The 26,602-nt window shown below is 61.7% G+C and overlaps 7 protein-coding genes across 18 annotated transcripts in view; 3 read left to right on the plus strand and 4 right to left on the minus strand.

The window, feature by feature from the left end:
- The window catches only part of PCIF1 (phosphorylated CTD interacting factor 1), an 11,384-nt gene extending 11,108 nt beyond the window's left edge, over positions 1-276 (minus strand). The window contains exon 1 of one of the 2 annotated variants that reach the window (XM_041478755.1): positions 91-276. The gene's annotated coding sequence lies outside the window, so the exon portion shown is untranslated. The remainder of the gene's footprint in view (positions 1-90) is intronic. The other variant, XM_041478757.1, reaches the window with a different exon arrangement.
- Positions 1-6,348, plus strand: part of LOC121359656 (phospholipid transfer protein) — a 12,298-nt gene extending 5,950 nt beyond the window's left edge. The window contains exons 1-16 of one of the 6 annotated variants that reach the window (XM_041478762.1): positions 1,324-2,111; positions 2,881-2,996; positions 3,180-3,279; positions 3,353-3,481; positions 3,613-3,768; positions 3,911-3,974; positions 4,141-4,204; positions 4,321-4,412; positions 4,547-4,723; positions 4,873-4,932; positions 5,018-5,179; positions 5,352-5,419; positions 5,495-5,537; positions 5,692-5,755; positions 5,841-5,917; positions 6,013-6,348. In XM_041478762.1, the coding sequence (XP_041334696.1) occupies positions 2,888-2,996; positions 3,180-3,279; positions 3,353-3,481; positions 3,613-3,768; positions 3,911-3,974; positions 4,141-4,204; positions 4,321-4,412; positions 4,547-4,723; positions 4,873-4,932; positions 5,018-5,179; positions 5,352-5,419; positions 5,495-5,537; positions 5,692-5,755; positions 5,841-5,917; positions 6,013-6,153 (1,506 nt within the window). In that variant the 5' untranslated portion in view covers positions 1,324-2,111; positions 2,881-2,887 and the 3' untranslated portion in view covers positions 6,154-6,348. Of the gene's footprint in view, positions 1-163; positions 203-1,323; positions 2,112-2,880; positions 2,997-3,179; positions 3,280-3,352; positions 3,482-3,612; positions 3,769-3,910; positions 4,413-4,546; positions 4,724-4,872; positions 4,933-5,017; positions 5,180-5,351; positions 5,420-5,494; positions 5,538-5,691; positions 5,756-5,840 lie in introns of those variants that run through there. The other 5 variants (XM_041478763.1, XM_041478761.1, XM_041478759.1 and 2 more) reach the window with 5 other exon arrangements.
- A 305-nt stretch (positions 6,349-6,653) lies between these two features.
- Positions 6,654-10,835, minus strand: CTSA (cathepsin A). Its single transcript, XM_041478764.1, has 15 exons — positions 10,758-10,835; positions 10,395-10,555; positions 10,213-10,324; positions 10,044-10,094; positions 9,684-9,770; positions 9,435-9,590; positions 9,040-9,131; positions 8,657-8,741; positions 8,458-8,549; positions 8,211-8,289; positions 7,924-8,072; positions 7,777-7,852; positions 7,579-7,668; positions 7,361-7,462; positions 6,654-7,222 (listed from the first exon to the last, which is right to left on the minus strand). The coding sequence occupies exons 2-15, from the start codon at positions 10,553-10,555 to the stop codon at positions 7,139-7,141; spliced, it is 1,416 nt and encodes a 471-aa protein (XP_041334698.1). The 5' UTR covers positions 10,758-10,835; the 3' UTR covers positions 6,654-7,138.
- Positions 10,836-11,417: 582 nt separating this feature from the next.
- NEURL2 (neuralized E3 ubiquitin protein ligase 2) lies at positions 11,418-13,818 on the plus strand. 3 transcript variants are annotated; one of them, XM_041478739.1, is made up of 2 exons: positions 11,418-12,190; positions 13,465-13,818. In XM_041478739.1, the coding sequence occupies exons 1-2, from the start codon at positions 11,420-11,422 to the stop codon at positions 13,696-13,698; spliced, it is 1,005 nt and encodes a 334-aa protein (XP_041334673.1). In that variant the 5' UTR covers positions 11,418-11,419; the 3' UTR covers positions 13,699-13,818. The 3 variants fall into 3 exon arrangements, with proteins under 3 accessions (XP_041334673.1, XP_041334675.1, XP_041334674.1); XM_041478741.1 differs by having other exon boundaries at positions 11,418-12,099; positions 13,465-13,680; XM_041478740.1 differs by having other exon boundaries at positions 11,418-12,095; positions 13,465-13,680.
- A 3,016-nt stretch (positions 13,819-16,834) lies between these two features.
- On the minus strand, positions 16,835-21,038 carry LOC121359615 (zinc finger SWIM domain-containing protein 1-like). Its single transcript, XM_041478682.1, is given in 6 exon segments — positions 16,835-17,954; positions 17,957-18,087; positions 18,306-18,580; positions 18,582-18,757; positions 19,789-19,851; positions 20,931-21,038. Coding segments are annotated over 6 exon segments (1,368 nt in total). The 3' UTR covers positions 16,835-17,339.
- ACOT8 (acyl-CoA thioesterase 8) lies at positions 19,801-23,472 on the plus strand. Its single transcript, XM_041478792.1, has 7 exons — positions 19,801-20,620; positions 21,179-21,465; positions 21,548-21,684; positions 21,878-22,103; positions 22,351-22,508; positions 22,811-23,002; positions 23,101-23,472. The coding sequence occupies exons 2-7, from the start codon at positions 21,248-21,250 to the stop codon at positions 23,217-23,219; spliced, it is 1,050 nt and encodes a 349-aa protein (XP_041334726.1). The 5' UTR covers positions 19,801-20,620; positions 21,179-21,247; the 3' UTR covers positions 23,220-23,472.
- Positions 23,473-23,826: 354 nt separating this feature from the next.
- SNX21 (sorting nexin family member 21) lies at positions 23,827-26,409 on the minus strand. 4 transcript variants are annotated; one of them, XM_041478788.1, is made up of 4 exons: positions 25,508-26,409; positions 25,224-25,378; positions 25,079-25,089; positions 23,827-24,922 (listed from the first exon to the last, which is right to left on the minus strand). In XM_041478788.1, the coding sequence occupies exons 1-4, from the start codon at positions 25,777-25,779 to the stop codon at positions 24,251-24,253; spliced, it is 1,110 nt and encodes a 369-aa protein (XP_041334722.1). In that variant the 5' UTR covers positions 25,780-26,409; the 3' UTR covers positions 23,827-24,250. The 4 variants fall into 4 exon arrangements, with proteins under 4 accessions (XP_041334722.1, XP_041334724.1, XP_041334725.1 ...); XM_041478790.1 differs by lacking the exon at positions 25,079-25,089 and having other exon boundaries at positions 25,512-26,409; XM_041478791.1 differs by lacking the exon at positions 25,079-25,089 and having other exon boundaries at positions 25,231-25,378.
- Positions 26,410-26,602: the final 193 nt, after the last annotated feature.

A 26,602-nucleotide genomic window follows, 5' to 3' on the forward strand; every position in this document is an offset into this window, starting at 1 on the left:
CCGCCTCCCCTCCGCCGCCCGCGCGCCGCCGCCGGTCCCCGCCGCCTCCTCCTGCGCGGCGGGCCGCGGCCACGCGGTTGCGCCGCTTACCTGGGCGTGAGGCCAGGGGCTGCAGGCACCGGGCACCGCTGCGTCCGCCACCGCCGCCGCCCCACCTCCGCCTCGCCCGCCCCGCCGCCGCCATCTTGCGCCGGGGCCGCGGGTATGGAGCGCATGCGCGAAGCAGAGCCCGCGCTTGGGGGAATTACGTAGAGCATGCGCAAAGGCTGCGCGGTCACCCCGCCCACCCGGCGCCATCTTTGTGGCGGGCACCGCCCCGCGGTGGGCGCGGAGCGGTTGCGGTCCCGCCCGCGCTGTCGTGGAGCCGCTCCGTGCGGGCCAGCCCCGCCCTCCCGCCCGCCGCGGGCGGTTCCCGGCACTGACAGGGCGCGGCCGCAGCGGTCGCCACCAAAGAGCCTTTGAAGAGCGGCGGCGCCGGGGCGGGGTGGTGGCCGGGGCGGAGGGGCTGCATTGATGTGGAGGCGCGGGGCTTCCGCCGCCCGCCGGGCACAGCGGTTGCTCCTGCTGCGCTTCAGCCCGGGCCGGCCCTGGCAGCCGCTGCCTGTCCCGGCGGTCCCTCGGGCGCAGCGCTGACACGTCCCTCCCCACACTATTGCCGGGCCGTTCCCTGTCCCGCGGGTCCTGGTGGCAGCCGGCGGGCGCTGGCAGTGAGGGGCGCGGTGCAGCGCAGGGCACTGCCCGGTGGTCGCTGGGGTCGGTCCCTTGTCCCGCGGCTGCTGCTGCGCAGCGTGTGCTGGAGGATGACACGGGACGTGGAAGGAGGACACGGCTGTTACTGGGGGTTCCCTGGGGGTCGCAGGACCCCTCGCAGCCGGCGGAGCTTCTGCCACATCCACCTAGCGGAGCACCCGTCCTGCCTCGGCCCCACCTCCCTGGGCAGCCGCTGGCCCACGGCCCCGGTGAAGGGGAAACCGCGGGGCCTCCCCTGCCCTTTTCTTCTGGGATATCCCAGCTGCCCGGCTTTCCAAGGGGTTTCCCATCTCCCGGAGTCCTGCCCTCTGCTCCGGGAGCAGCGGGGTCAGTTTAATGAGTTAACGCTGGCGCAGCAGTTCTGGGGGGATAAGTGCTGTGTAAGCACTGAGGCTCGCGTTTTGGGCTTCCAGCAGCCCGGCTCCGCTGCCCAGAGCACCGATAACCCCCCGGGGCACAAAGGGCCGGCTCAGACCGACCCCTGAGGGCAGAGGGGACTCTGTGAAGGGACAGTGAAACTCCAGACTTGGAGCGAGGCAGCTCAAGTGGCCGAGGGGGTGGTGAGGGCAGGGGCTCTCGGCATGGCTCGGTCAGGCAGGATTTTCGGGAGGCAGCCCCGGGCTGAGGAGCTGCCCGTCTTTTCCGTGACGGGAGCAGGACGGCGGCTGGGCGCTCGTGGGGACACTCCGGCAGTGCCCATCTCGGTGCTGCGACCCCGGAGCCAGCCAAGCTGCCGCTAACACACGGGGCAAGGCCACCCAGAGGCACATCCTGCAGAGCCAGTGCTGCCTGCCTTGGGGTCGGGGCAGTCCTGAGGGTCCGCAACTTCTCTGCTCAGGTTCATGTTACAGATGGCCATGAACCAGCCCCCAGCAGCAACCCCGGCGCGGGTCTGCACTGGAGCTGGGACAGCCGAGCACTGGCAGAAGCTGGCATAACACAGATTGGGAGTCCCCAACAGCCCAGGCCCTCCCGGACATTGCCGTTTGCACATGTGTCCCTCGCACGGGGGGTGCCGGAGATACCCACGGCTCTGGCTGCGTGTGCAGGACGCGGGGAGCGGTGTTTTCGGGGGGAAGAAGGCTTCGTGTCCAGCCTGGAGGTGGCCAGGCGAGCCGCTGCCTGTGCCGCTGCTGGCAGCCAGCCGGGCTCGGCGGGACACCGACCTGCATCCTCCCCGACCGTCCGTTCCGCTGTCTCCTCCCAGCTGTGAGCACAAGGAGTGGCAGTTGGGGGCTATATAAAGGCAGGGAAACCTCAGCCAGCTCAAAAGAAAGTCTTGGAGCTGGTGGTGTTCTCCCTCCCTCCTGCCTTCACGTGATTCAGCTTCCCCACGCCGGGAGCCAAGGACAAGCCTCGCTGTAAGTACCCGAACTGAGCCGGCATTGTTTGGGGGAGCCCCCCAGCCTCTGGGCAGGACGGTGGCTCCGGGGAAGGGGATCCCCCATCCTCTCCCTTCACAGAATTGGAGGAAAACGCTGTGGGGGAACCCCGTCCCATTGCACAGCCCCGGGGAGGGGGTCCCCATCCTCTCCGAGAACTGGGGGAAGCTGTGTGTGAGCCCCGTCCCATCCCACGGGCTCGCACGGAGCTCTGCCTGTTCCTGCGGGATGGACAGGCTCCAGCTCACGTCTCAAACCAGCCTGGGGGCAGGCGGCACATCTCGGAGGGGCTGTGACGGTCGTGGGACGGCCCCACGGGCGAGGGCTCGCTGCTCTGCGAACTGCTGGGGCTCTCCGCTGCAGCAGCACGCACGGGGCTGGCGCCTGTCCCTGCGGTTCGGGGAGCGGGGTGTGTTCAGCGCGGGGGGAGTGCTGCAGTGGGTGTTCCCAGATGTGGGACCCTCGGGCTCCACAGGGCCAGTGCGGGGGCTTGTGCACAGCACACTGGGGTAGGAGCTATGTCCCTCACGGGCTGCTGCTCCAGAGGTTTCGGGCAAAAGCGACCTGGGCAGCACTGGGGGGTTTCAGAGAGAACAGTGGAGCCGTGGGGTGCTCCTTGGAGCTATCCCCTACCCGGGGCAGGTCGGACAGCAGCTGCTTCCCTTCCAGTGTGTCCCCGGGCCTGTCTGTGCTGACACTCGTGTACGTCCCCAGGCCAGTCCGTGCTGACCCTGCTCTCTGCCTCCAGGTGCGGGATGGCTGCCGGCGGCTGCCTCCTTCTCCTCCTTTTGCCCTCGCTGCTCACAGCTTCACACAGCCCTCCTGGCTGTAAAATCCGGATTACTTCCAAGGGGCTGGACCTGGGTAAGGGGACGTCCAGGATCTCACAGTCTGGGAAGAGGGACGTTGGGCACCGTCCTGGGATCTGTGCTTGTGTAGGGCTCTGCCTGCACTGCTCCACCACGGGGCGGCCGGGAGGAGTGGGGGCTGTCAGGGGCGATGCTCCCAGGAGGGCACGTCCCGACCCAGCCTCGTTTTTCCCTGCAGTGAAGCAGGAGGGGCTGCGCTTTGTAGAGCAGGAGCTGCAGAACATCACAGTGTCGGACCTGCATGGGAATGAGGGGCAGTTCCAGTACAACATCAGCCAGTGAGTGCTGCCTGCTGCCCACGGCCTCCCGTGTCCATCTGTCCGTCTAACCACCCCTGTCCCCTCCCTGCAGGGTCAAGGTGACAGACCTGCAGCTGGCCTTTTCAGATCTGAGCTTCCAGCCACAGCAGCACCTTGTCTTCAACATCAACAATGCTTCCATTAGCCTACGTTTCCGCAGGCAGCTGCTCTACTGGTTCTTGTGAGCTGCCTCCCCTTCCTCCTGCTCTGGGTGCTAGCCCATCCCATAGCTGTGCATGCTGGGTGCCACAGGTGCCTTGCTGTCCTGCAGCTGGCAGGAGCTGTGTGCTCATCTGCTTCTCTGGCTTCTAGCTACGACATTGGGTCCATCAATGCCTCTGCGGATGGTGTCCACATCTACACAGTGCTGCAGTTGGCCAAGGATGAGGCTGGGCGCCTCAAGATCTCCAATATGACCTGCAATGCCTCCATAGCGAGAATGCACGCTGGCTTCTCCGGCACACTCAGGTACACCCGACCCCTCTGCGTGTGCCTGGCTCTCTGACCCACTTCCCACACCTTCAGTGCTTCCACAGCCCAGCTGTGTGCTGGAATGGGCACAGAGCCACAGGGAAAACAGGCAATGCAGAACCACTCTTGTGTTCTCCAGGAAAGTTTATGAGTTCCTGAGCACCTTTATCGTCACAGGGATGCGCTTCCTCCTCAGCCAGCAGGTACAGCTGAGCACAGAGAGGGGCTGTGGGATGTTAGGGCTCAGCCCGTTGTGTGTGGGACAGGGCAGAGTTGTATCCCACCCATCTGCTGGGCCTTGTCCTGCCTCTGCAGCTCCTCATCCAGTCCTGGGAGTGATTCCCCTCAGCCTGGCTCCTTGCCTTGCAGATCTGCCCATCCCTGGAGCATGCCAGCCTGGTGCTGCTGAACTCTTTGCTGGACACAGTGCCTGGTATGTGTTGCCCTGGGAAAGGGACTGGATCCCATTCACTGTCGGGCAGACAGTGCTGGGCATCAAGCTGCCAGGCAGCTCCAGGCTAAGTCACACCAGCACATCTTCCTTGGCAGTGAGAAACTACGTGGATGAGCATATTGGGATTGACTACTCCCTCCTACGGGATCCGTCCATCACCACTGACACCCTTGAGCTCGACTTCAAGGTGAACACTGGGTCCTGCCTTGCTGGTCCTTCCCCATCCCTGTGGAAAAGGCTGTGCCAGCAGGCACGTTGGGCTCCATGGAACAGGTGAGGGCTGCCCCATGGCTGTGGGAACCTCCTCTGCTCTTGATCCAGGGCATGTTCTTCCCCCGGGTGAGAGAGGACCAGGAGCTGGAGAACCACGCGGTGGAGCCGGTGATCAAAGAGACTGAACGCATGGTCTATGTTGCCTTCTCTGAGTACTTCTTCGACTCAGCCATGCACTCATACTTCCAGGCAGGAGTACTGACCATAGAGCTCCAGGGGGAGAAGGTAAGGAGCACCAGACCCTCAGACTGTGTGCAGGCAGGAGGGAGGGGTGGGCTGTGTCACAGAGCAAAGGAGGTGCCATCCAGGGAGCAGCTTTGCTGGGACCTGCAGCAGTGGCTTGCTCCCCCTAAAGTGGTTTGTGCTCTCCACAGGTGCCCAAGGACCTGGAGGTTTTGCTGAGAGCCACATTCTTTGGGACCATCTTCATGCTGGTAAGGAGCCCCCAGACAGGATGGAAGGCATGGCAGAGCACAGCCCTGCCCTGCACACAGCCTCCAACTCACCTGCATTCCCCAGAGCCCTTCTGTGGATGCCCCGCTGCGGCTGGTGCTGCAGGTCTCTGCTCCCCCCCGCTGCACCATCAAACCCTCGGGGACCTCAGTTTCTGTCTCTGCTTTCCTGAACATCTCACTGGTGCCCCCGGATCGCCCACCTGTCCAGCTCTCCAGCATGGCCATGGTGAGAGGGGGGCTGGGGCTCCTTGTGCAGTCAGCCCAGTATAAACAGGAGCAGTGTCTCCCATCTTGTGCTGTAAGGCACTGGTGTGACTGAGGAGAGGGACACTGGACCTGTGGCATGAGCTGGCCTGGTTGTCCTCTGCCTGCTGTGAGTCAGCCCTCTTCCTCCCCAGGAAACCAAGCTGAGTGCCAAGGTGTTTCTGCAAGGGAAGGCCCTGCGTGTGCAGCTGGACCTACGACGGTATGGCTGGGGTCCCATGGGGGCATGGGGAGAGCCCCCTCCACACCGTACTCACAACTGCTTCCTTCTGTCCAGGTTTCGCATATATTCCAAGCAGTCAGCGCTGGAGTCGCTTGCGGTGAGAGCACGGTGATGGCCTGGGAACCCTTAGACCCAGCCACAGGGTTGGGGTGGGCTGGGGAGAGGCTGTCCATTCAGGATCCCCACTTACAGCCCTCCCTGCCCTGGCTGGCAGCTCTGCCACTACACTGACCCCAGCTCTTCTCCTGCAGCTGTTCTCACTGCAGGCCCCACTGAAGACCCTGCTGCAGCTGACCATCATGCCCATCATTAACGGTAGGCATCACTGCTCCCACACAACTGGGAGTGGAGGCAGGGGCATAGCAGAGCTCAGCCTCATCTCAGCTCTCCCTGTCCGTAGAGAGGACAAAGAAGGGAGTGCAGATCCCACTGCCTGAAGGCATGGACTTCACCAGGGAGGTGGTCACCAATCATGCGGTATGTGGTGCGATAGGCACAGCCTGTGCCTCCATGTCCTGCTGGGAAGGGCACTGTCACCTCCAGCCTTGCACTGACCCCTCTTCCCTCTGCAGGGATTCCTCACAGTGGGAGCTGATCTCCACTTCTCCAAGGGGCTGCGGGAGGTGATTGAGAAATACCGCCCAGTGCCAACCACTGCTGCCTACTCCAGCTCCCGGCCTGCAGAGCCCAGCCTGGACCCCAGCTCGCTCTAGCTCTCCTCCCTGGACCAAGGGCAGATCCCGGGCTGGACCCGTAGACTGTAGGTAGGAAGCAGCTTCCCTGGTACCACCAGCACATTGTCAGGGCGTCCAGGCCCTGGTTGGGCGCAGCAAGGTGGAGAGGGTGCTCTGGGAATCCCTGCTGCAGCCCTGCTCATTACACTAATAAACCACCTGACTCCAACCACATGGCCTCATTGCTTGGAGGACATGTCCATGCTGGGGAGATGGAAAGGAAGCAGCTGATGCTGCTGCCCAACATGGGTCCTTGGGAGCAAATGCAGCTCAGTGCAGTGCCAGAGGGCTCAGAGTGACTGCGCTGCTGCCGCTTAGGTGGGTCACTCGTTTCCAGGACGCAGGGACCCCTGCAGAAAGGGCACAGTTCACAGAGCCCAGAGCTCCCTGGCAAAGGGCATTGTCACTCACTGGTGCTCCTCAGAGAGCGGAGGAAAGCGAAGCAGGGGCTGGCACAAAGGTGCGAGGAGGAGCAGAACCACCTTGGTCAGAGTTTATTGCGAGTTCCTGAAGCACTGCGTGCCCTGGCAGTGGGATTGTTGTGGTAAGTCTCCTTCAGTGGGAGCAGAGGTGGTGGGAGCCAAGGTAGAGGTGAGTAGGACCCAGCTGCCCCCTGCTGCTGCTCCTCATAGCCTGCCCAGGCCGTGTGCGTGTGGGGCCGAGGGGAAGTGCTGGGGATTGCTCCCTGCCTGGGAGGGAAGCAGCTGCCACCACAGATAGGAGGAGGCAAGACAGGAAGCCACAAGGGAGGAGGTGGCTGCAGCAGGTGCACAACGCCCCTCCCACAAGGACAGAGTCCCCCAGCCCATGCCCCCTACCCTGTCTAGCCGGGGGGAAGGCTGCAGGTGTGGCAGGTCTGTGGTGTAGCCGAGCAGCAGCGAGGATGGGCTGTGTAAGGTGCCGGTGGTGAGGGCGGGTGGGGTGGTGAGAGCAGCTGGAGCGCCGGGCGCTACCTCTGCAGCTCTTAGTAAGGCTGGTTCTTAATGAAGCGGCAGAACATGGTGAAGGCAGCAAGTGGCCGGTCTGTGGGCACCATGTGGCCAGCTCCCTGTAGGAAAGGGACAGTGTTGGCAGTGTGGCTGGGGTGCTGCCACAGCCCAGCTGACACCAAACCCTGACTGCAGCCTTAGTATCCAGCACACCCACCCACAGCCCCATCCCTGGCCCCCAGAGCCCTCAGCCCTACCTTGACAGTGAGGAAAGCGATGTTGGTGAATTCCTTCACAAACCCACCGATCTGGTTCTCACCATTTTCAGTGTAGAGCCAGGGCCGGCGAGCTACCTGCACCTGGGAGTAGCAGCAGTGCCTTCAGCACCTGCAGCTGGCCCTGCCCATGCTCCTGCCACAGCCAGCTACAGCACATAGCCCAGAGCCAGTGACTGGTAATGGCCCTGCCCATTTACCTTCTGGCACAGGGAATCCACAAACCACTCATCCCCGAGAAAGTTACAAGCCATGTCGACGTCCCCATTGTACACCAGGATCCGGTATTTCTGTGTAGCAGACAGAGAGTGAGTTGTTGGCAGGGCAGCAGCCCCAGCCAGGTAGGAGGCTGAGCTGGCAGAGACACTCCCAGGGTCTGTGGGCTCCCCTACACACACCGTAGCTCCAAGCAGCTTGAGGTACTGCTCATTCATCTGCATGTACAGGCGCTTGTAGCTGCGGTTCACGTCGAAGCTGTGGAGGAAGCATTGGCAGCATGTCTGCTCCCTCTCAGAGTAGTCCCTCCCTGCCCACAGCTTGCTCACCTGCACACCTGCCACTCTGGGGCCTCGGGGGAGATGTGCAGAGCCTTCCGCACCTCCGGGGAGTTCAGATACATGCTAGGGGCTGTGGAGTTGGTGCAGGGCGGGTCCATCCGGACCTTATTTCGGGCTACTGGCATCCGGAACAGGTTCTGGGAGAGTCAGGAGAGTCACTGTCACAGCAGCATCTGCCCCATGGAGCAGCAGCTTTCTGCCCCTCCTGCCCACAGCAGCACAACTGGCTGAACAGAGGTTGCTCACAGCCCAGCAGCATGGGCACCTCAGCTCACCTGCCGCCAGGAGAACCTCAGTGGCATCCGGATGAAGGAGTTGCCCAGGTCATGTGTGATGAGATAATCACCCTCGTATCTGTAGCCAGAGAGAGTATGAGGACAGACTGAAAACCCTGGAGAACAAGGGCTAAGGGCTCTCCTGGGGGAAGTCCTCAGCAGCAGCCACACACCATCCATCTGTCCCAGAGGGGCCCCCTGCCCAGCCCACCATGTCCCTCTGTGCCAGTGCAACTAAAGCTCTCACCTCATGCTCCCGGGGACACCTCCATCGCATGGGGCATAGAGGTTGTAGATATTGAGGCCAGACTCCTCTACAATCTGAATCATCTCCCCCATCTGCAAGGAATTGCAAGAAGGGTTTGGGACTCAGCAGGACCCTTGTGCACCTGTGGGCCCAGGCCCATGCCCCTCAGCATGTGTATAGGGGCTCCGGCTCCCCTCACCTTGAGTGTGCAATTCAGGTTGGAGTTGTCATGGAAGTTGCACTTCCCCTGGGAGCAGCAAAAGGCCTGCAGGTCTTGCCACAGCCTGCGGGCAGAGACCAGGACCACTTGGACAGGTGGCAACACTGACATGACAGCTGCCCTGCAGCTCTCTGCCCAGTGGCCACAAGGCACACAGCTTGGCCCTGTGCCCTCTTTACCCCACAAACAAACCCACCCATGGGAGCTGCCCTGGGACAAGGAGCTACAGCCCAGCTATTGGCCCAGGGCAGACTAGGTGCTGCCCTTGTCTCAACACCACCGACCCAGACAGCCCCAGCCTCAGCTGTGCACCCATCCTGCTTGCACAGGGATGGCACATGCAGCATTCCCTCTGCTCTTACTCGGTCCCCAGCAGCCCGTGGTAATAGGCAAAGTAAACCAGGGAGTTGTCATTGATCTCATAAGATGAGAGGCCGTTTCCCACAGCGATTCCCTGCGAGGCAAGAAGAAAACAACCCTGTTGTGTTCCAGCTCCCCGCGGGGCAGTCACAGCACAGCAGCCGCAGGCAGGAAGCAGATGTGGAACTGTTTACTCTGCGGAGGGAACAGGGAGGGTTGGGGGTGCCTGAGGACACTCCCCCGGCAGCAGGGACAGACACGTCCACCAGCAGCTGCTGCCAGAACCCCAGGAAGAGATGAAAGGCTGCAGGGCCAGGCGTGCCCTGCATCCTAACTGGTCCCACCCTGGCTGTGCCAAGCCCTCTGCTCCCCGGCTGGGCAGAGCCAAGCTGCCCACCTTCAGGTTGAGGCTGGGGTCCTGCATCACCCACTCTGCCAGTGTGGGAATGTAGATCCCTCCATAGCTCTCCCCTGTGAGGAAGAGCTCGTTCTTGGAGTACTCAGGGAAGAGCCGGAGGAAGTCCTTGAGTGCCAGGTAGTTGTTGTGAGCAACCTGCAGGAAGAAAGTGGCACGGTCAGGTGGTGAAGCTGCACCCCATAGCCAGGAGTGGGCAGGCAGGGGAGCAGGGCTCTCCCAGTCACTCACCTCCGTGTCATTTGTGCCATATTTCTTGTCATCGGAGTATGAGAAGCCGACACCAGCGGGAGACTCCACGTAGAGGATGTTGGCAATCTGCAAGGATAGCAGAGGAGCCAGCAATCAGGGGAGACCCTCTGGCTCAGTGGGGCCAAGGACTGCTAGCCCCGCCCATGGCAGCAGCCACAGGAGCGTGGCCCGCCCCAGGGCTGCACTGGGGTGGCCACATTCCTGTGCTGCTCAACAGCACACTTGAGAGGAGGGTGTGTTGGGTGGGAGGGGAGCAGCGGTCGGCTCCATGGAGAGAGCAGGAGGAACTGACTCACGGCCACCCCATCTCAAAGTCACAAAGAAAAGCAGTGCCTGTACCTTGTTCCATGCATACTCATTGTACTTCAGTGTGACCCCATCAGGCTGGATCTGAGGAAGAAGGTGGTGACTGATGGGCAAAGCAGGACAGGACACAGTGGGATGGCTCGTACCATGTAGCCGGTCATCCCCTGAGTCCTCAAGCCACAGGATAGCAGTGACTACTAACCAGGAAAGGGCCATGCTCCTTGAGGAAGCCCTCCATGGAGCTGCAGCCAGGGCCCCCGTTCAGCCACAGCACCAGGGGGCTGTTCTGGGGATTGCTCTGGGCCTCCACGAACCTGTGGACGTGTAGTTGTGAGTGCCCGGTGCCAGCCGATACCCCCCATCGCCAGGCGCAGTCCCACGTACCAGTAGTGCAGGTACTTGCCCGGCCCGGCGCAGAGGTAGCCCGAGAAGTGGCGGAAGGACGGCTGCTTTGACAGCCCGGGCAGGTAGGTCACCTCATGGTCCGGGGGGGCGGCCCAGCCCAACCCCAGCAGCAGCAGCGACGACAGCAACACTGGCCCCATCTGCGGTGGGCGGAAGGGACGGTCAGGGTGCTGTCGGCCAGGAACGGCCGCGGCAGCGCCCCGCGAGCGCCCCGGCCCGGCTGCCCCGGTCCGGTCCCCGACTCGGGGTTGACCCCCGGCCCGGCGCAGTCGGCTCCCCTGGCGCCGGTCCCTCCATCCCGTCCCCCCGGTCCCGTCCCGGCGCCCCCCCCGTCCCGCTGACCGCGGCCGCTCCCGGCGCGGCGCTCGCAGGCGGCGGTCACGGCGGGCACATGACACGCGCCCATATGACCTGCGGCCCTCACGTGAGCGAGGCGGGGCCCGACGGCGGCCAATCAGTGCCCCGGGGCCGGCCGGCCCCGCCCCGGCCCTGCCCGCGCACGTGGGAGCGGCCCCGGACCGGGACCGGGACCGGGACAGTACGGGGGCGGGGCACCGATGGAGCCCCCGTACACTAACGGGGTGCCGGTGGGCACCACCGGGCACCACCGGTTACAGCTGGGTGTAGGCGGTACAGCTGGCTGCCACCCAGCACCGCTGGGTAAAGCCGAACATCACCAGGCACTGCCAGTCATCACCGTGTGATGACCACTGGCCACTGCTGCCTATAGCTGGTGCCACTGGGCACCACCGGGCACTGCCAGCTGCTGCTGGACAGCATGGGCGCAGCCAGGCACCCCGGCCCAGGTGGCAGCGCTGGACAGTCCAGGGTGGAACGTCTGTGGGTCTGGTTTGGGCCCAGTTGTGCCCAGCAGCCACAGGGCCCCCCCCAGCCTCCCCCATGGCACTAGGACCCCTCTTGAGCCCTCCGTTGTCCCTCCCAGCCGGCCTGTCAGCACCTCGCAGCAGCTGTGACAGGGACAGTTAAAAATAGCCCCGGCAGCAATGGCTGCCCGGTGCAGGCTTGCTGCACGCTTCCACCACATCCACGGAGCCAACATCCGCCTGGATGCCTCACACACGCAAGCCACACGGGTGGAGAGCTTCGCCAACGGGCTCTGCTTCAGCCAGGAGCCTCTGGCACCCGGGCAGATCTTCCTGGTGGAGATTGAGGAGAAGGAGCTGGGCTGGTGCGGGCACTTGCGCGTGGGACTGACAGCGCACGATCCCCAGAGCCTGGAGGTAGTGCCTGAGTACTCGCTGCCGGACCTGGTCAACCTGGGGGACACCTGGGTGTTTGCCATCACCCGAAACCACAACCGTGTGGTGGTGGAGGGGGAGGAGGCGCAGGCGCGGGGGCGCCCCTGGGAGCCCTTCCTGCTGATCGAGCGGGTGCGGATCCCCCGTGACACGCTGGTGGGGCGCAGCCGGCCCGGCCGCTACAGCCACATCCTGGATGACCTGTACAAGATGAACGTGCTGCCAGCGACCGCCCGGCGCAGCCGCATCGGGGTGCTGTACGCCCCCCAGCCCGACGGCACCGCCGACATGCACATCGTCATCAACGGCGAGGACATGGGGCCGAGCGCCAGGGGCCTGCCCGCCACCCGCCCGCTCTACGCCGTCATTGACGTCTTTGCCTCCACCAAGAGTGTCCGGGTGATCCCGGTGGATTATGGCTGTAGGTACCTGTGCCCCTCCCTGCGGCACGTGCTGCGTGGGCCAGGAGTGGGGGAGCTCTGGTGGGGTCATGCCACAGTTGCCAACAGAGGGAAGGTTGGTATGTGCCACTGGGCTGAGGGACACAGGGTAAGAGGGCACAGGAAAGCCTCTGGTCCTTGTGGAGCACAGGCGAGATCCACAGTACGACTGCGGGGCAGTGTCTGAAAAAAGTTCTGCCATGGGCACTGTGCTGGGGCCAGGGGAGACACCCCAAGCAGCAGCAGCAGTCAGGCAGAGCCCCCTGGCCACCCTTCCCAAGCACAGTGATAGGGTTGGGTGTTTGGGGCTGTCCCACAGCTGTGAGGCCTTGGTGTGCCCAGCCTTGCCTACAGCACGTGGCAGCCAGAGCCAACTAAGATCCTGCCCTGGCATCAAAACATCCACCTACACCCACCACAGCTCAGCATGCTGTGCCCACGCACCTGCCGCGTGCCCCAGACACGATGTTCCCTGGGCAGACACCCTGTGATGCCATTGGAGCCTGGGCATTATCCCATGTCCCTTGGTTTGCTGGGAGGGACCAGGCTAATAAGTGCTAATTAGCACCACGTTGGAAGAATGAGGAGATGGATCAGGTGAGACAGAGCCAGAAGAAGAGCTAGAGCCAGAGTACTGCCTGCCCCCAGCACTGGGAGCCATTGCTTCACATGCTGGTGTCAAGAGCAGCTACTTCTGTCCCAAGGCTGGAAACTGGTATTCTCCCTGGTGTAACAGCTGAGGAGAGTCGTGGCTGCAGCAGACAGTACCCATGCTGCTGAGCCACCCATGGCTCCGGGAAGTCGTATTACAGGAGCAGGAACCAGGCAGATTCTGTTCAGGTGGTCAAGGGGACGGTTCTCGTGGTGGTCTGCCCCAAAGGTATGGCAGGCACTGCCTCTGCAGGCAGTGGAGCCCCAGCCTGCAGACACTCACCCAGCAGCTTGGTGCTGGGGCCAGTGCAGGCAAACCAAGGGAGTGGGATGGAAAAGAAGCCCAGCATGAGTAAGTGAGACCCTGGGGAGTTGCCTGACATCCACCAGAGAAAGAAATGCAAACCAGCCACAATCACACACAGCTTGGGCACATAACTGTCTCTCAGCCTTCCTCCTAATAACGGGAAGAGCTTTGCTGCCCGGGGCCCTTGAGCTTCCAGCCCTGCTGGAGCAGCCTGGCACCAACCCCCGCACAGCCAGTTTGAGCCCAGGGCAGGACGATGCTGCAAAACAAACGCACCCACTACTGCCTTTAACCACAGTGCCTCCCAGAAGCACTGCCAGCTCCTCCACCCCGCTGTGCTCAGCCTCACTGCCAACCTGCCCAGCTCAGGTACACTCTCTGTTCTCTTGCAGTTCCTTCCCTGCAGACGCTGTGCCGGCTGGTTATCCAGAAACACATTGTGCACCGCCTGGCCATCGATGGCCTGGACTTGCCCCCGCTACTCAAGAGCTTCTGCCAACATGAGTGAGGTATCGAAGGTGCTGCTGGGCTGCCCACCACATCAACAGCCCCCCAGTGATGGCTGCCCGGCAGGCTCTGTGCCCCGCCCTGCCCACTCACCCCAGCATGTGCTGCTGAAGGGCTGATGTGAAAGCAGGCCAAAGTGGGGTTGGGATTTTCCCCGCACTGATGGTGTGGTATGCCCAGAGCGTGGGCAGGGGGATTGATGTGGGTCAGAGAGAGCAATAAAGTGCTTCCAGACAAGACTCTGTCAAAGGAGGCTTGGGGGGCTGGGATGCCCCTGTGCTTCAGCAACCTCTTGTAGGAGCAGTTCCCCCACCAGTGAGGAAGGGAGCACAGGCCACAGCCCTGTGGGGTTCAGGACATGTCCCTGGCCCTGGAATTACGCTGGGACTGTCTGGGTGGATCAGAGCGGGTGGAGCGTGGGAGGGCACAGCACAGCACAGCACTCACGTGGAGGTAAATTTCAGCCAGACTCATCCTGGCCCGGCAGTTTCACTCTTGGGAAAGATGTTTACCCAGAGAACGATGAGTTATTTCCTGTGTGTTCAGCTTGGAGGGGGACGAGTCAGATGCTGGAGCACCCAGACAGCAGTGCTGGCAGCAGCCCTTGCTTGGGCACGTGTCTGTGGCCACAGAGCCAGTCACAGTGACCTGGTGTGGGGCACAGCCATCCTGACTTGGAGCTCCATGCCCTTGGCTCTGTGCCCTCAGCCAGACTCTTCAACCCCTGGCAGGTGGGGATGGCAGCCAGGATCCTGCAGTGCCTATGGCAGGCTGGAGGGGAGGCAGCTGTGCAGAGGAACAGGCTGGAGGGGGGAGGTCTCCTAAAATCAGAGGGGTTCCCATGGGAGTCAGAAAGATATCAAAGGGGCTGGAAAAGTGTTCCAGGCCTCTTCCATAGCACAATCAAAGGGGAAACAAGCAGCTCTAAGCTTACAAAAAGGTGTTTTAAAGAAACAGGATGCTATATTTAGTCGGAGACTCGATAGTATCAGATCATGTTACAAAATTTGTGCTCAAAGGAAATCCCCAGCCCACAACCACAGCCAACTCTATCAACACCGAAGTGTTAATGAAGGAATTGCTAAATTCCATGGGAAAACATGGACAGTGACCAAACCACAGCTATGGAGCGAGGTCTCTGACATTCCCTGCTATGTCCCAACAACAGGCTGGGAGCTGCTGGGGCTGGAGCTCATCTGGCTGCGATGGGGCTGGGGAACTCACCCACTCCAGAGCAGCGCCCACAGACGAGGGCGTTTACTCTCCAGGCTGTTTTCTCTCTCCCACCCTCGCACGAAGCCTTTGCTCCCCACCTCCCTGCAGTGTTATCTGCCCGGCAGTGACCCCTGCACACGAGGGCGGGTTCCTCTTTCTTGAGGAATTGAGAGCAGCTGCTGCAACCAGACAAACAACACCCCTGCTCTATAGTGAGCTGCAGCACAGTGGGATTGCAGGGATTCAAGAGCTGCCACCTCCTGCCACCTGAGGCACCACGGTGAGACAGGACAACTGAGGAGCAGTGCCCAAAGCCCTGCCCAATTCCCCATGCTCTGTTCCCTGGGCAGGAAAGGGTGGCTGCAGCTGGCACAGGGACAGGCTCAGCTCCCAAACAACACGAGGGTGATTTATTGGCTCAGTTGCACAACACCTCACAGCTGGATGCTGCAAGGACCTGCGGGTGCTGGCCACAGATGAAATAGTTTTGTCACGTGTTATTGTACCTAGATCCTTACAAATCTATGGGCCCTCATGGGATTAATTTGAGAAACCACAAAGAGCTGGCTGATGTCATCACAAAGACTGTCGATGATTTTTGAGCAGTTTTGGGAATCTGGAGAGGTCCCACATGACTGGAAGCTGGAGAATGATGTCCCAATTTCAAAGGACAGGAAGGAGAACCCTGGAAACTACAGGCCTGTCAGTCTCACTTCAGTGCCCAGTAAAATAATGGAAAAGATCATTCTGGCAGGTACTGAAAAACACCTGGAGGAGAACACAGTCACTGGTCACAGCCAGCATGAGGGAAAGTCCTGCTTGCTGAACATGATTTCCTTCTAAAACAGGGTAACCAGCCTTACTGACCAAGGAAAACCAGTAGATGTAATGTTTTTTGGTTTCAGCAAAGCTTTTGATACTGTCTGTCCCAGTATTCTTTTGGACAAAGTGTCCAGCTTGCAGCTGAATAATCCTGTTACACAATGGGTGAGCAACTGGCTCACAGGTTGGGCACAAACAAAGACTTACAGTGAATGGAGTGACATCAGGCTGGTGTCCAGCCACTAGAGGGGTTCCCTAGGGCTTCACCCTTGGCCCAGTTCTCTTCAACATCTGCATTAACGACTTGGACTCAGGACTTGAAGGAATACTAAGTAATATACTAATCTTTAGTGCTAACAACACTAAATTGGGAGGAGCTGTCGACTCCATTGAGGGCAGAGAGGCCCTGCTGAGAGACCTCAGCAAATTGGAGAGATGGGTAATCACTAAAAGTATGAAGTTTAACAAGAGCAAATGACATTCTGCACCTTGTACAGGGCAATCCTGGTGGTATATACAGACAGGGGAACAGGAAGCTGGAGAGCAGCACTGTGGAAAGGGACCTGGGGGTCCTGGTTGATGGAATATGATCAGCAGTGCCCTTGCAGCCAGGAGGGCCAATCCTGTCCTGGGGACATCAGACACAGCATTGCCAGCAAGGGAGGGGATTGTCCTGCCCTGCTCTGCACTGGTGCAGCCTCACCTCAAGTCCTGGGGGCAGTTTTGGCACAACAATATAAAAAATACATTGAAGTATTAGAGAACATTCAAAAGACACCACGAGGATGGTGATGGGACTGGAAGGAAAGCTTTTGAGAAACATTAGAGGTGACTTGGTCTGTTCAGCCTGGAGAAGAGGAAACTGGGGTAATGGAGAGATGGGTAATCACTAAAAGTATGAAGTTTAACAAGAGCAAATGACATTCTGCACCTTGTACAGGGCAATCCTGGTGGTATATACAGACAGGGGAACAGGAAGCTGGAGAGCAGCACTGTGGAAAGGGACCTGGGGGTCCTGGTTGATGGAATATGATCAGCAGTGCCCTTGCAGCCAGGAGGGCCAATCCTGTCCTGGGGACATCAGACACAGCATTGCCAGCAAGGGAGGGGATTGTCCTGCCCTGCTCTGCACTGGTGCAGCCTCACCTCAAGTCCTGGGGGCAGTTTTGGCACAACAATATAAAAAATACATTGAAGTATTAGAGAACATTCAAAAGACACCACGAGGATGGTGATGGGACTGAAAGGAAAGCTTTTGAGAAACATTAGAGGTGACTTGGTCTGTTCAGCCTGGAGAAGAGGAAACTGGGGTAAGACCTCATTGTGGTCTTCAGCACACTCATGAGAGGAAGAAGAGGGGCAGGTACTGGTCTCTTCACTGTCATGACCAGTGACAGAACTCGAGGAAATGGTATAAAGCTGAGCCAGGAAAGATTGAGGCAGGATATCAGAAAAATGTTTTTCACCTGAAGGGTGGCTGAGCACTGGAACAGGCTCCCATGGGCAGTGCTCATAGCATCAAGCCTGTCTGAGTTCAGGAAGTGTCTGGACAACGTTCTCAGGCACATGGTGAGATTTTTGTGGTGTCCTGCACAGGACTGGGAGTTGGACACAATCCCAATGGGTCCCTTCCAACTCAGCAGATTCTAGGATACCAGCACCTCCCACACTGCACCACCCAGAGCTGGCTCCTGGCCACAGCTGTTAGCCAGATCAGTGACTGTTACCCTTCCTGCAGGATCAGGAGCTCCCAATCCAGTTCCTCTGCTGCCCTGTGCAAGAAGTGACGCTCACTCAGCAGATCAAGGACCCAAACTGCCCCTTCCACACCAAGGAAATGACAGGCCGAGGGGAATGAAGGTGCAAGACAGGACACAGTGGAAGCACCCAGCTCAGCTCCCACCTGGAGCTTCACCTCAGTGGAGGGCCTGCTCCAGCTGTCAGCCAGCTCCCACAGAGTCCTGTGCTCCAAGTCCTCACTACTGTGGCTGATCTCTGCTGTGAGGAAGGACACCACCAGGGATTTATCCAAAGACTTTTTCCAGGAGCTTTTTAGGACCTCCAAGAGGCCATCAGCACTGTCCCACCCAGCCTGATGGGCATCACATCCCCTCTCCCATGGTCTTCTGAGCATTTCCCTCTGCAACAGCTTCCTGTTTGAACTCAGCACAGCCAAGATGGGCCAGCAGGGCAGCTGGAAGGCCAGGTAGAAGTGGCAAGTGTAGCTACTTGGGCCTTTCTGGAGGATGCTCACAGGGTGGGCATCCTCCTGGATCTGTACATTGAGCCTGTCCTACCTGGTGCAAATCAGCTGCCTGGACTTGCAAACCACTGCCTTAGGCACACTGGCAGCAGCCTCTCACTTAGGTACAGCCTGGCAGCAGCCTCTGTGCAAATGCCACTCAAAGACTGCCTGATGCTGTCTTCAGTCCTTTGGGTAATCTAATCTGCACTGTCAAGCTCTGAAGTTTCTGTGGCCTCCAATTTTGCCACAGGATACAGGATGTATCAGGGACTGAGCTGCCTGGCTCACTCTGCAGAAGAGCATGAGATGTTTCAGGCTGACACTGAAGGGCTCAGGGAGCTGGTGGACTCTGGAGAACAATCACACAACTCTCAACAGCTGCAAGAGAGGCTGACATGAGCTGCTGCTTCTACTGAGCTGCTGCCACAGTGGGGGAAGCCTAGCCAGAGCTCTGGGATGTGTTACCATGGCACACCAGAGGGGCAAGAGGCAAGTCTGAAATAGGCAGACTTTGGGGATTTGCCTGAGCAGCACAGTGATCAGCATGGGGAGCAGAGAGGGTTATGGCATCAGGAGGGATCAGAAACACACTCTGGTGCCAGGCCAAGGTGGTGGTGCAGCTCTCCAGAGAGAGCCCAGCACTGAAAATTTGACTTAACCCTTGGATGACAATCTCCAGCTCCATGAAGAAGTCTCTGCTCTCCCCGCAGCAGCCCTGTGTGCATGACCCAGATCCCATCCTCGAGCAGGCAGTGAAGGTGGAGCTGAGGCAGCAAGTCCGGCGTGATGAGGTCTCTCAGGACGGTGAGCAGCTCCTGCCGGTGGCTCTCAGTGCCTGCACCCAGGGCTTTCCTGGCGGCGATCACGGCCAGCCGCTCGGTGCGGTGCTGCAGGCACGCCGCGGCGGCACCGGAGCGCTCGGGCGCCGCCCGCAGCGGCCGCTGTGCATCTCCCCGGGCCGGGGACACCGGAGCGCCCCTCGCTGTGGCCGCTAGCCAGGGCGGCGTGCGGGCACCGGCTCCTGCCTGGCGGCCTCCCCATCGCTGTGCGGCAGCTCCAGGCTCTCTCGTCTCCCTTCAGCAACAAGTGCACCACTGTCTGGCCTCGCTCCTTGCTCTCCACAAGGAAGGCGAAGAGGACTTGGCCTCCCTTGCCTGGCTCCCAGTGTAGGAGAAAACTCTCAGCAACTGCTTGAAGAAACACTTCATCGCATTGCTGTGGAAGCTGGTACCCATGTGTTTGTGTCTTTATCACTAAAGCACACGGTTCTGCAGCTCTGGAGGAGCAGGCTAGAACATGACAAGAAAAGCTTCAAGGAAGAAGGTTAAATTGTATTTTAAGAAGGCAAGTTATATTTTAAAAGGGCAAAGGGAGCAGTTGCATAACCAGTGAGTGACCTTGTAGCCTATGTGCACACAAGCAGATCCACCAGCTAAGATGGAAACAGTGTCACTACACCTGCTTGGAGAAGTGAAGGCCATGGAATGAAGCGCTCCCTGAAGGAAACCTGAGATCACCTTTCCACCGCAGTGAGGTAAGGACAGCTGGAGAATGCTGCAGATGCCGGCGCTTGAAGTCTTGAGCTGGAAAAGGCAGGAGCTATACAGCGAACACAAGTGTGTGGCACAGCTGGCAGCAGCCCGGTACCGGGGCCTCACACTACCGGGATCAGCCCGGTTACCAGAGCCAGGAACGGAGCAGGGCCTGTGCCCGGGGCAGCGCTGGGCTGGGCCCAAGCGGCGGCTCCACGGGGCCTGGCCGTGCTACACGGGGGGACCCCGGGCGCGCGGCCCTACCACAGGGGCTGCTGCGAGCTCCGCACGGACGCGGCGGCCGGGCCTTACCTGACGTCCTGGCCGACAGCGGTGCCGTGCAGCCGGTTGTGGCTGCGCAACGGGACGCAGCTCCGCAGTCGGTAGAGGCAGCCCTGACAGAGGGGAGCACGGGGAGCTGCCCCCCGGCCGCCGGGCAGGCGCGGGGGCCAGCGCGGCTTGGGCTGTCAGCGCGGGCTGCCGCTACCGGCGGGGACACCGCGGCGCGTCCCGGTCCCTGCCCTCCGCCGCCGCCTCCCGCCCGTGCCAATGGCGGCGCGGTGCGGCCTCGCACGGCGCTGGCACCGCCCGCCGCGGCGGCACCGGAGCGCTCGGGCGCCGCCCGCAGCGGCCGCTGTGCATCTCCCCGGGCCGGGGACACCGGAGCGCCCCTCGCTGTGGCCGCTAGCCAGGGCGGCGTGCGGGCACCGGCTCCTGCCTGGCGGCCTCCCCATCGCTGTGCGGCAGCTCCAGGCTCTCTCGTCTCCCTTCAGCAACAAGTGCACCACTGTCTGGCCTCGCTCCTTGCTCTCCACAAGGAAGGCGAAGAGGACTTGGCCTCCCTTGCCTGGCTCCCAGTGTAGGAGAAAACTCTCAGCAACTGCTTGAAGAAACACTTCATCGCATTGCTGTGGAAGCTGGTACCCATGTGTTTGTGTCTTTATCACTAAAGCACACGGTTCTGCAGCTCTGGAGGAGCAGGCTAGAACATGACAAGAAAAGCTTCAAGGAAGAAGGTTAAATTGTATTTTAAGAAGGCAAGTTATATTTTAAAAGGGCAAAGGGAGCAGTTGCATAACCAGTGAGTGACCTTGTAGCCTATGTGCACACAAGCAGATCCACCAGCTAAGATGGAAACAGTGTCACTACACCTGCTTGGAGAAGTGAAGGCCATGGAATGAAGCGCTCCCTGAAGGAAACCTGAGATCACCTTTCCACCGCAGTGAGGTAAGGACAGCTGGAGAATGCTGCAGATGCCGGCGCTTGAAGTCTTGAGCTGGAAAAGGCAGGAGCTATACAGCGAACACAAGTGTGTGGCACAGCTGGCAGCAGCCCGGTACCGGGGCCTCACACTACCGGGATCAGCCCGGTTACCAGAGCCAGGAACGGAGCAGGGCCTGTGCCCGGGGCAGCGCTGGGCTGGGCCCAAGCGGCGGCTCCACGGGGCCTGGCCGTGCTACACGGGGGGACCCCGGGCGCGCGGCCCTACCACAGGGGCTGCTGCGAGCTCCGCACGGACGCGGCGGCCGGGCCTTACCTGACGTCCTGGCCGACAGCGGTGCCGTGCTGCCGGTTGTGGCTGCGCAACGGGACGCAGCTCCGCAGTCGGTAGAGGCAGCCCTTGCAGGCGAGGAAGCGGGCGCATGGCGAGCGGTGGACGCGGGGGGACAGCCGGACCCCGTCCGCTCAGCTGCCCCAGCCCACCCCGCCATCCCCGTTAAACCAGCCGGGCACCGCCCGCACCCTGATAGTGACCAATCAGCGTCGTCTTCTCCCGATTGACAGGAGGCGAACCAACCAGCCTAGAGCATCCTGAAAAGACACGGGCGACTGACAGCTCTACCGTCCAATCACATGGCGGCTTTTGCCCCACGGATGGGCGGTGTTTCCTGGTCCGCCGTGCTGGTCGGGTCGCGGTGCCGGTGCCGGTTCGCGGAGGTGATGGAGGCTCCAGGCGACGCCGGCGGGGCTGGAGCGGGGCCGGGATCCGGGCCGCCGCCGTCCGGGGACCTGCGCAGCGTGCTGATCACCAGCGTGCTGAACCTGGAGCGGTTGGAGGTCGACCTCTTCAGGTGCGGGCGGACGCCGTGGCAACGGGACGGGGCCGCCTCCTCCTCCGCCGCCACGCTCACCGCGGCCGCCTTCTCCCCGCAGGGGCCAGCACCACTGGGTGCCCGCCACGCAGCACCTCTTCGGCGGGCAGATCGTGGGGCAGGCGCTGGTGGCGGCGGCCCATGCCGTGAGCCGCGACGAGCAGGTGCACTCGCTGCACTGCTACTTCGTGCGGACAGGTGCGCCCGAGGAACCGGGCAACCGGGCGGCGGGGACGGTGTGCAGGGGTTCGGGAGGGGCCCGGCACTGGTTGGGACGCTGCGGAAGTTCGCAGGAGTGAGGAGGCGCCGTCGTGCCGGTGCCAGCAAACAGGGAGGGTGTGAGTGGCACTGCCAGGCCCGGGCCCTGCAGAACGTCCCTTTCCCGTCGCAGGGGACCCCAAGGTGCCGGTGCTGTACCAGGTGGAGCGGACCCGTACGGGGAAGAGTTTCTCTGTTCGCTCTGTAAAGGCCATCCAGCATGGAAAGCCGATCTTCATCTGCCAGGCCTCCTTCCAGCTGTCCCAGGGAAGCCCAGTAAAGCATCAGTTCACCATGCCGACCGTGCCACCCCCCGAGGAGCTGCTGACGCAGGAGGAGCTCATCCAGAAGTTCCTGCAGTGAGTGGGGTGGAAGGGACACGCCAGGGATGCCCTTGCTGCCTGGGCATAGGGAGGTGTGGGAGAGTATTGTCTGAGGAGTTTTCAAATATGCCTGGGAGGGGAACAGAGGAGCAGGACACAACAGGAGCTGTGCTCCTCTTGTCTTTCTGTGTGCCCCTGGTCCCTGGGCTGGAGCTGCTGCCAGCAGGATGTGTTCCAACCTGCCTGTCTGGCATTAACCTCGCTCCTTTGTGCTGGGTTGCAGGAATCCTAATGTGGCTGAGGGATACAGGAAGCGTCTCACCAAGATCCAAGCTCAAGATGTGCCGATTGACATTAAACCTGTGAACCCACCAGATATATTCAGCTCAGAGCCACAGGAGCCAAAGCAACTCTTCTGGGTGCGAGCACGAGGCTACATAGGTGGGTCCTGCTGGGTCCAGGCGCCCAAGCTTAAGCACCAGCTCACACTGTGGAGCACTGTGGCAACAGAGTGGGCTGTGATTAGGGGGCTGCCTGTGCCCCAGCCTGGGCACTTCAAGGCTGTAATACAGGTGTGGGTGCAGAGGTGATGCCGTGAGCCATGCTGGGGCCTGGCATGGCAAAGGGAATAAGTCTGGAAGAATGTCAGCTGTGCTTGGCAGCTGGCTCCAGGGGAGAGGAGCCCCTGGGGCTCTGCACCCCAGACATGTCCCACGGGACAAGCAGCGCTGGTTGCTCTGCAGGGGAGACTGACATGAAGGTGCACTGCTGCGTGGCTGCCTACATCTCTGACTACGCCTTCCTGGGCACGGCCCTGCTCCCGCACCGCCAGTACCGCATCAAGTTCATGGTGTCCCTTGACCATTCCATGTGGTTCCATGCGCCCTTCAGAGCTGACCACTGGATGCTGTATGAGTGTGAGAGCCCCTGGGCTGGTAAGTCCTTAGTGGGTTTTTGGGAGACCTTCATGGCCAAGGGCAGCCCTGCCTGTCCTGGGGGCAGTGGGCTGCAGTCTGACAGTCTCTCTCTGCAGGTGGGTGCCGGGGCTTGGTGCAGGGCCGGCTGTGGCGCAGGGATGGGGTCCTGGCTGTCACCTGTGCACAGGAAGGTGTCATCAGGGTGGAACAGACACCAAAGCAGAGCAAGCTCTAGCTAAGGAGACCCTATAGACTGCGGCTCAGGCATGCCGAGGGAGGCAGCCTGAGATCAAGGCAGGACCTGGACAGGAGCAGGAAGGAGACCAGGTGGGACCAAGCACTGCAGGAAGTTCCAGTGCCAGAGGTGTCTGCAGCAGACTGTGACCAACAGAGCATCGCTGCAACCAGCTGCTAGCTGTGCAGCATATAAGTGCATACTGCCATCAGCTATCCTTCACCCACCTTAAAATAAAGTCATTGGGTGAAGAGTTGGACTCTGTCCCTGGAGTTTGTCCCCTTGGACCTGTGACTGGGCTTGCACGAGGGCGGGCAGTGCCAGGAACACAGTGCATCAGCTCTGCCCCCATGCCAGGCTGGGTCACAGGAGGGGAAGGTGCTACTTTGGCACAGGTTGTTTCCTCTTCTCACTTCTGCACTGCTTGTACTGCCTTGGCTCTTCAGTTGCTACTTCTGCTTGTCCTTGGGCTCCTCCCCAGGACTGGGCTTGGGCCCAGCTGGGAGCTGAGGGAAGGGATGAGGCAGCTCCCACCTCTGTGTGGAGGCTTGAGGCCTCCCACTGATGATGCCCTGGGGTAGTAAGGCTAAACAGACACAGCAGGCGCTTTGCTCTTCTTCCTGCCAAGACTTTATTAAATAAAGTCCTTTCTATTGTGTAAGTTTTATGGGAAGTTCCCGGCAAGAGCCCTGGACCCTGCCAGAAGCTTTCCCGTTCCCTTGCAAGGTGCCAGTATGTCCCAGCTAAAGTCTCAGCCACTCTAGGATCCCCTACAGAGGGGGAGCAGCTTCTGGCAGCACCAGTGTGGGTGGTGGACCCCCATGAGTCCCCCAGCCCCACAAAACAGACTAATCACAGAGAAAGTGCATTCAGGAGGCAGCTCCAGCCACGGGCTGTGCTGCCTGTGGGGCTGCAGTGCTGCTCCCTTGCCCCACTGCCACCCGTGGCATTTCCCTCACTGTCCCCAGCTGCCACAGGCGTGTGAGCGCCCCCACAGCCCTTGCCCTCTCGCCTATGTGAGCACAGGTGGCTCATTCCAGAGGTTCCTTGATCAGGCATTCCTTCAGGGATGGCTGCTGCTGCAGGGGCAGCCCAGCTTCCCGCAGGTCCTGCAGCCGGGCCTCCGAGCGCCGCTTGTCCTTGCCCACCTTCCAGGCCAGGTGGACGTGGGCCTGCAGGAAGGGTCCCAGCAGTGGGTGGCTGCCCTGAGCCTCCAGCAGCTGCAGCGCCTGCTCGCAGCAGCCATGGGCCTCACTGAGCTGGTCCAGCTCCTGGTGGCAGACGGCCAGCCCAGCCAGCGTCAGAAGGAAGCGGCCGGAGCTGCAGACCCCCAGCCGGTCCTGCAGCCGGTAGGCATTGGCCCAGGTGGCCAGGGCCTCGCGGTACATGCCAGTGCAGGTCAGGCGCTGCGCGGCCTGCAGGTCCGGCAGGAAGAAGAACTCGAGGAACTCAGGAGAGCGGCGGATCTCATCGATGGAGTGCAGATGGGACAGGAACTGTTCAAAGGCTCGGCTCCGCTTGGCAATGGTCTCAGCAGTGAAGTTCCGGCGCAGTCTCTTCCTGGGGAAGGCAACGCTGGCCATGTCGCAGCTGAAGCGGCAGCGCAGGCGGCGGTTCAGCTGCTCAAAGTCCGAGTAGCGCCGGGCGATGGTGGCAGGGGCCTTGTCAAACTGGCCAGAGCGGATCAGGTAGATGGTGTAGAGCTGCGGGGGAGGCAGGTGTCAGGCAGTGCTGTGGGCACGCTGCTCCCGGCACAAGCACAGCGGGGTGTGCAGCCACAGAGGGGCTGGGGGAGTTTGCCCGAACAGAAAGAAGTGGACTGGGCTGCTGCAGCTGCAGCACCCATCAGCAATAGTTACCTGAGGCTCATCTGAGCCGCCAGCACCATCCGAGCAGCACGGGGAAAGAGAAAAAAATAAGCGCCAGCCCCGTGTGATCCCTGCCCCGGGAAGAGCAGGACTCGTACCCAACCCGTGCGCGCCCAGCCGCGCCGGGCTCACTCACCACGTACTTGGAAGAGCGCTCGCTGACCACGCTGGCGCTGGTGACCTCGAAGAGCAGCCGCTGCGGTGCCAGGCTGCCCCGCGACCTCCGCCACAGCTCCTGCAGCTGCCGGGTCAGCAGGCTGCCGCCGGGACGCTCCGCCGCAGAGACCCACTCTGTGCCGGGAGAGGGGCGTCAGTGCCCTCCGTGGGGACAGGCCTCTGACATCTGTCGGGCTGCCGGACGCCACCATCGCAGGAGTGTCCCTGGAGTCACCCCAGCCCCCCAGCTCACCGCCCCAGCACCTGCCTCCGTCCTCCGTGCCCGCTGCCGCCCCCGGCGCCTGCGGCGGCTCCTCCAGCTCCTCGCTAGCTCCGTCCCCCTCCTCCTCCTCCTCCTCGTCTTCGTGGCTGGTGAAGCTCAGGGTGCCGCTGAGGCGCGTCGACAGCCCCTCGGTGTCGTCCTCCAGCTCCGAGCTCTCCGGGCAGTCCTCGGCCTCGCCGCCGCCCGCCGGCTCCTCCCGGCCGGCCTCGCCCGCCAGCGCGTGCCGCAGCCGGTGCAGGATGCGGGCGGCCATCGCTGCCGGGGGTCCGGGCCGGCACCGCGACACGGCGGGGCCGGGGGCTGCCCACCGCGGCACGGCCCCCGGCGGGGACAGCCCGGCCCCGGGACACCCTCCCGGTGCTGCCCCCGCCCCGGCCCGTTCGCGCTGCCCCGGGCCGAGCCGAGCCGAGCCGGGTGGTGCCGAGCGATGGCCGCTCCGCCACGGCTCGTCCCGGGATCCTCCCTGCGCGGCTCCGCCTCCGCCGGGAACCCGGATCGGGGTGGCGGAGCCGGCACCGCCCGGCACGGCTGGGATCGGGGTCTGCGCTTGCGGCAGCGTCCGGCACCATCGGGATCGGCTCTCCCGGCACTGCCCGGCACGGCCGAGATCGGGGTCGGTCACTGCAACACCGCCCGGGACTCTCGGATCAGGGTCAGGGCTCAGCCTGGCTCTGCCCGCAGCCCCTGCCTAGGAACCGAGCCCGCCCTTCCCGGTCTCGGCTCCTCTGTCCGCTGTCCGGGATGTCCTGGTCGGGCCGAGCTCCGGATATCTGCCCTGGTGCCACAGGAGCCACACACTCCGGTGCTCGGCGCTGTGGTGTCCCAGGGTCTTGATACCCCCATACCCTGGCACCGCTGTGCCCTGACAGCCAGGTTCACCAACACCCCTGTATCCTGCTGCCCCAGACTCAGGCTCCTGATCCCACTGGGATGTCCCCTGGGCGACCTTGGCACCCTGCCGCCCTGGCCTCAGTCGGCCTCACCACGCGCCCCATGGCCAGGCTGTACCTCCGGCACTCGCCCAGCCTTTTTTAGTGCCTGCCTGCTCACTCCTCACTGTTTCCTTGGGAATGTCT

The sequence above is a fragment of the Pyrgilauda ruficollis genome, unplaced genomic scaffold, assembly GCF_017590135.1.
Source record: "Pyrgilauda ruficollis isolate IOZ18807 unplaced genomic scaffold, ASM1759013v1 scaffold46, whole genome shotgun sequence".
NCBI classification, from domain to species: domain Eukaryota; kingdom Metazoa; phylum Chordata; class Aves; order Passeriformes; family Passeridae; genus Pyrgilauda; species Pyrgilauda ruficollis.

Coding starts and splice junctions, on each gene's coding strand:
- SNX21 (XM_041478788.1), bottom strand. CDS start 25,779: ATGGCCGCCCGCATCCTGCACCGGCTGCGGCACGCGCTGGCGGGCGAG. Junction 25,379..25,507: donor GGCACGGAGGACGGAGGCAG/GTGCTGGGGCGG, acceptor CTCCCGGCACAG/AGTGGGTCTCTGCGGCGGAG.
- NEURL2 (XM_041478739.1), top strand. CDS start 11,420: ATGGCTGCCCGGTGCAGGCTTGCTGCACGCTTCCACCACATCCACGGA. Junction 12,191..13,464: donor CAGTTGCCAACAGAGGGAAG/GTTGGTATGTGC, acceptor GTTCTCTTGCAG/TTCCTTCCCTGCAGACGCTG.
- ACOT8 (XM_041478792.1), top strand. CDS start 21,248: ATGGCGGCTTTTGCCCCACGGATGGGCGGTGTTTCCTGGTCCGCCGTG. Junction 21,466..21,547: donor TTGGAGGTCGACCTCTTCAG/GTGCGGGCGGAC, acceptor TTCTCCCCGCAG/GGGCCAGCACCACTGGGTGC. Junction 21,685..21,877: donor CTGCTACTTCGTGCGGACAG/GTGCGCCCGAGG, acceptor TTCCCGTCGCAG/GGGACCCCAAGGTGCCGGTG.
- CTSA (XM_041478764.1), bottom strand. CDS start 10,555: ATGGGGCCAGTGTTGCTGTCGTCGCTGCTGCTGCTGGGGTTGGGCTGG. Junction 9,132..9,434: donor ACCCCAGCCTCAACCTGAAG/GTGGGCAGCTTG, acceptor CTTGCCTCGCAG/GGAATCGCTGTGGGAAACGG. Junction 7,463..7,578: donor TGGATTCCCTGTGCCAGAAG/GTAAATGGGCAG, acceptor TGCTACTCCCAG/GTGCAGGTAGCTCGCCGGCC.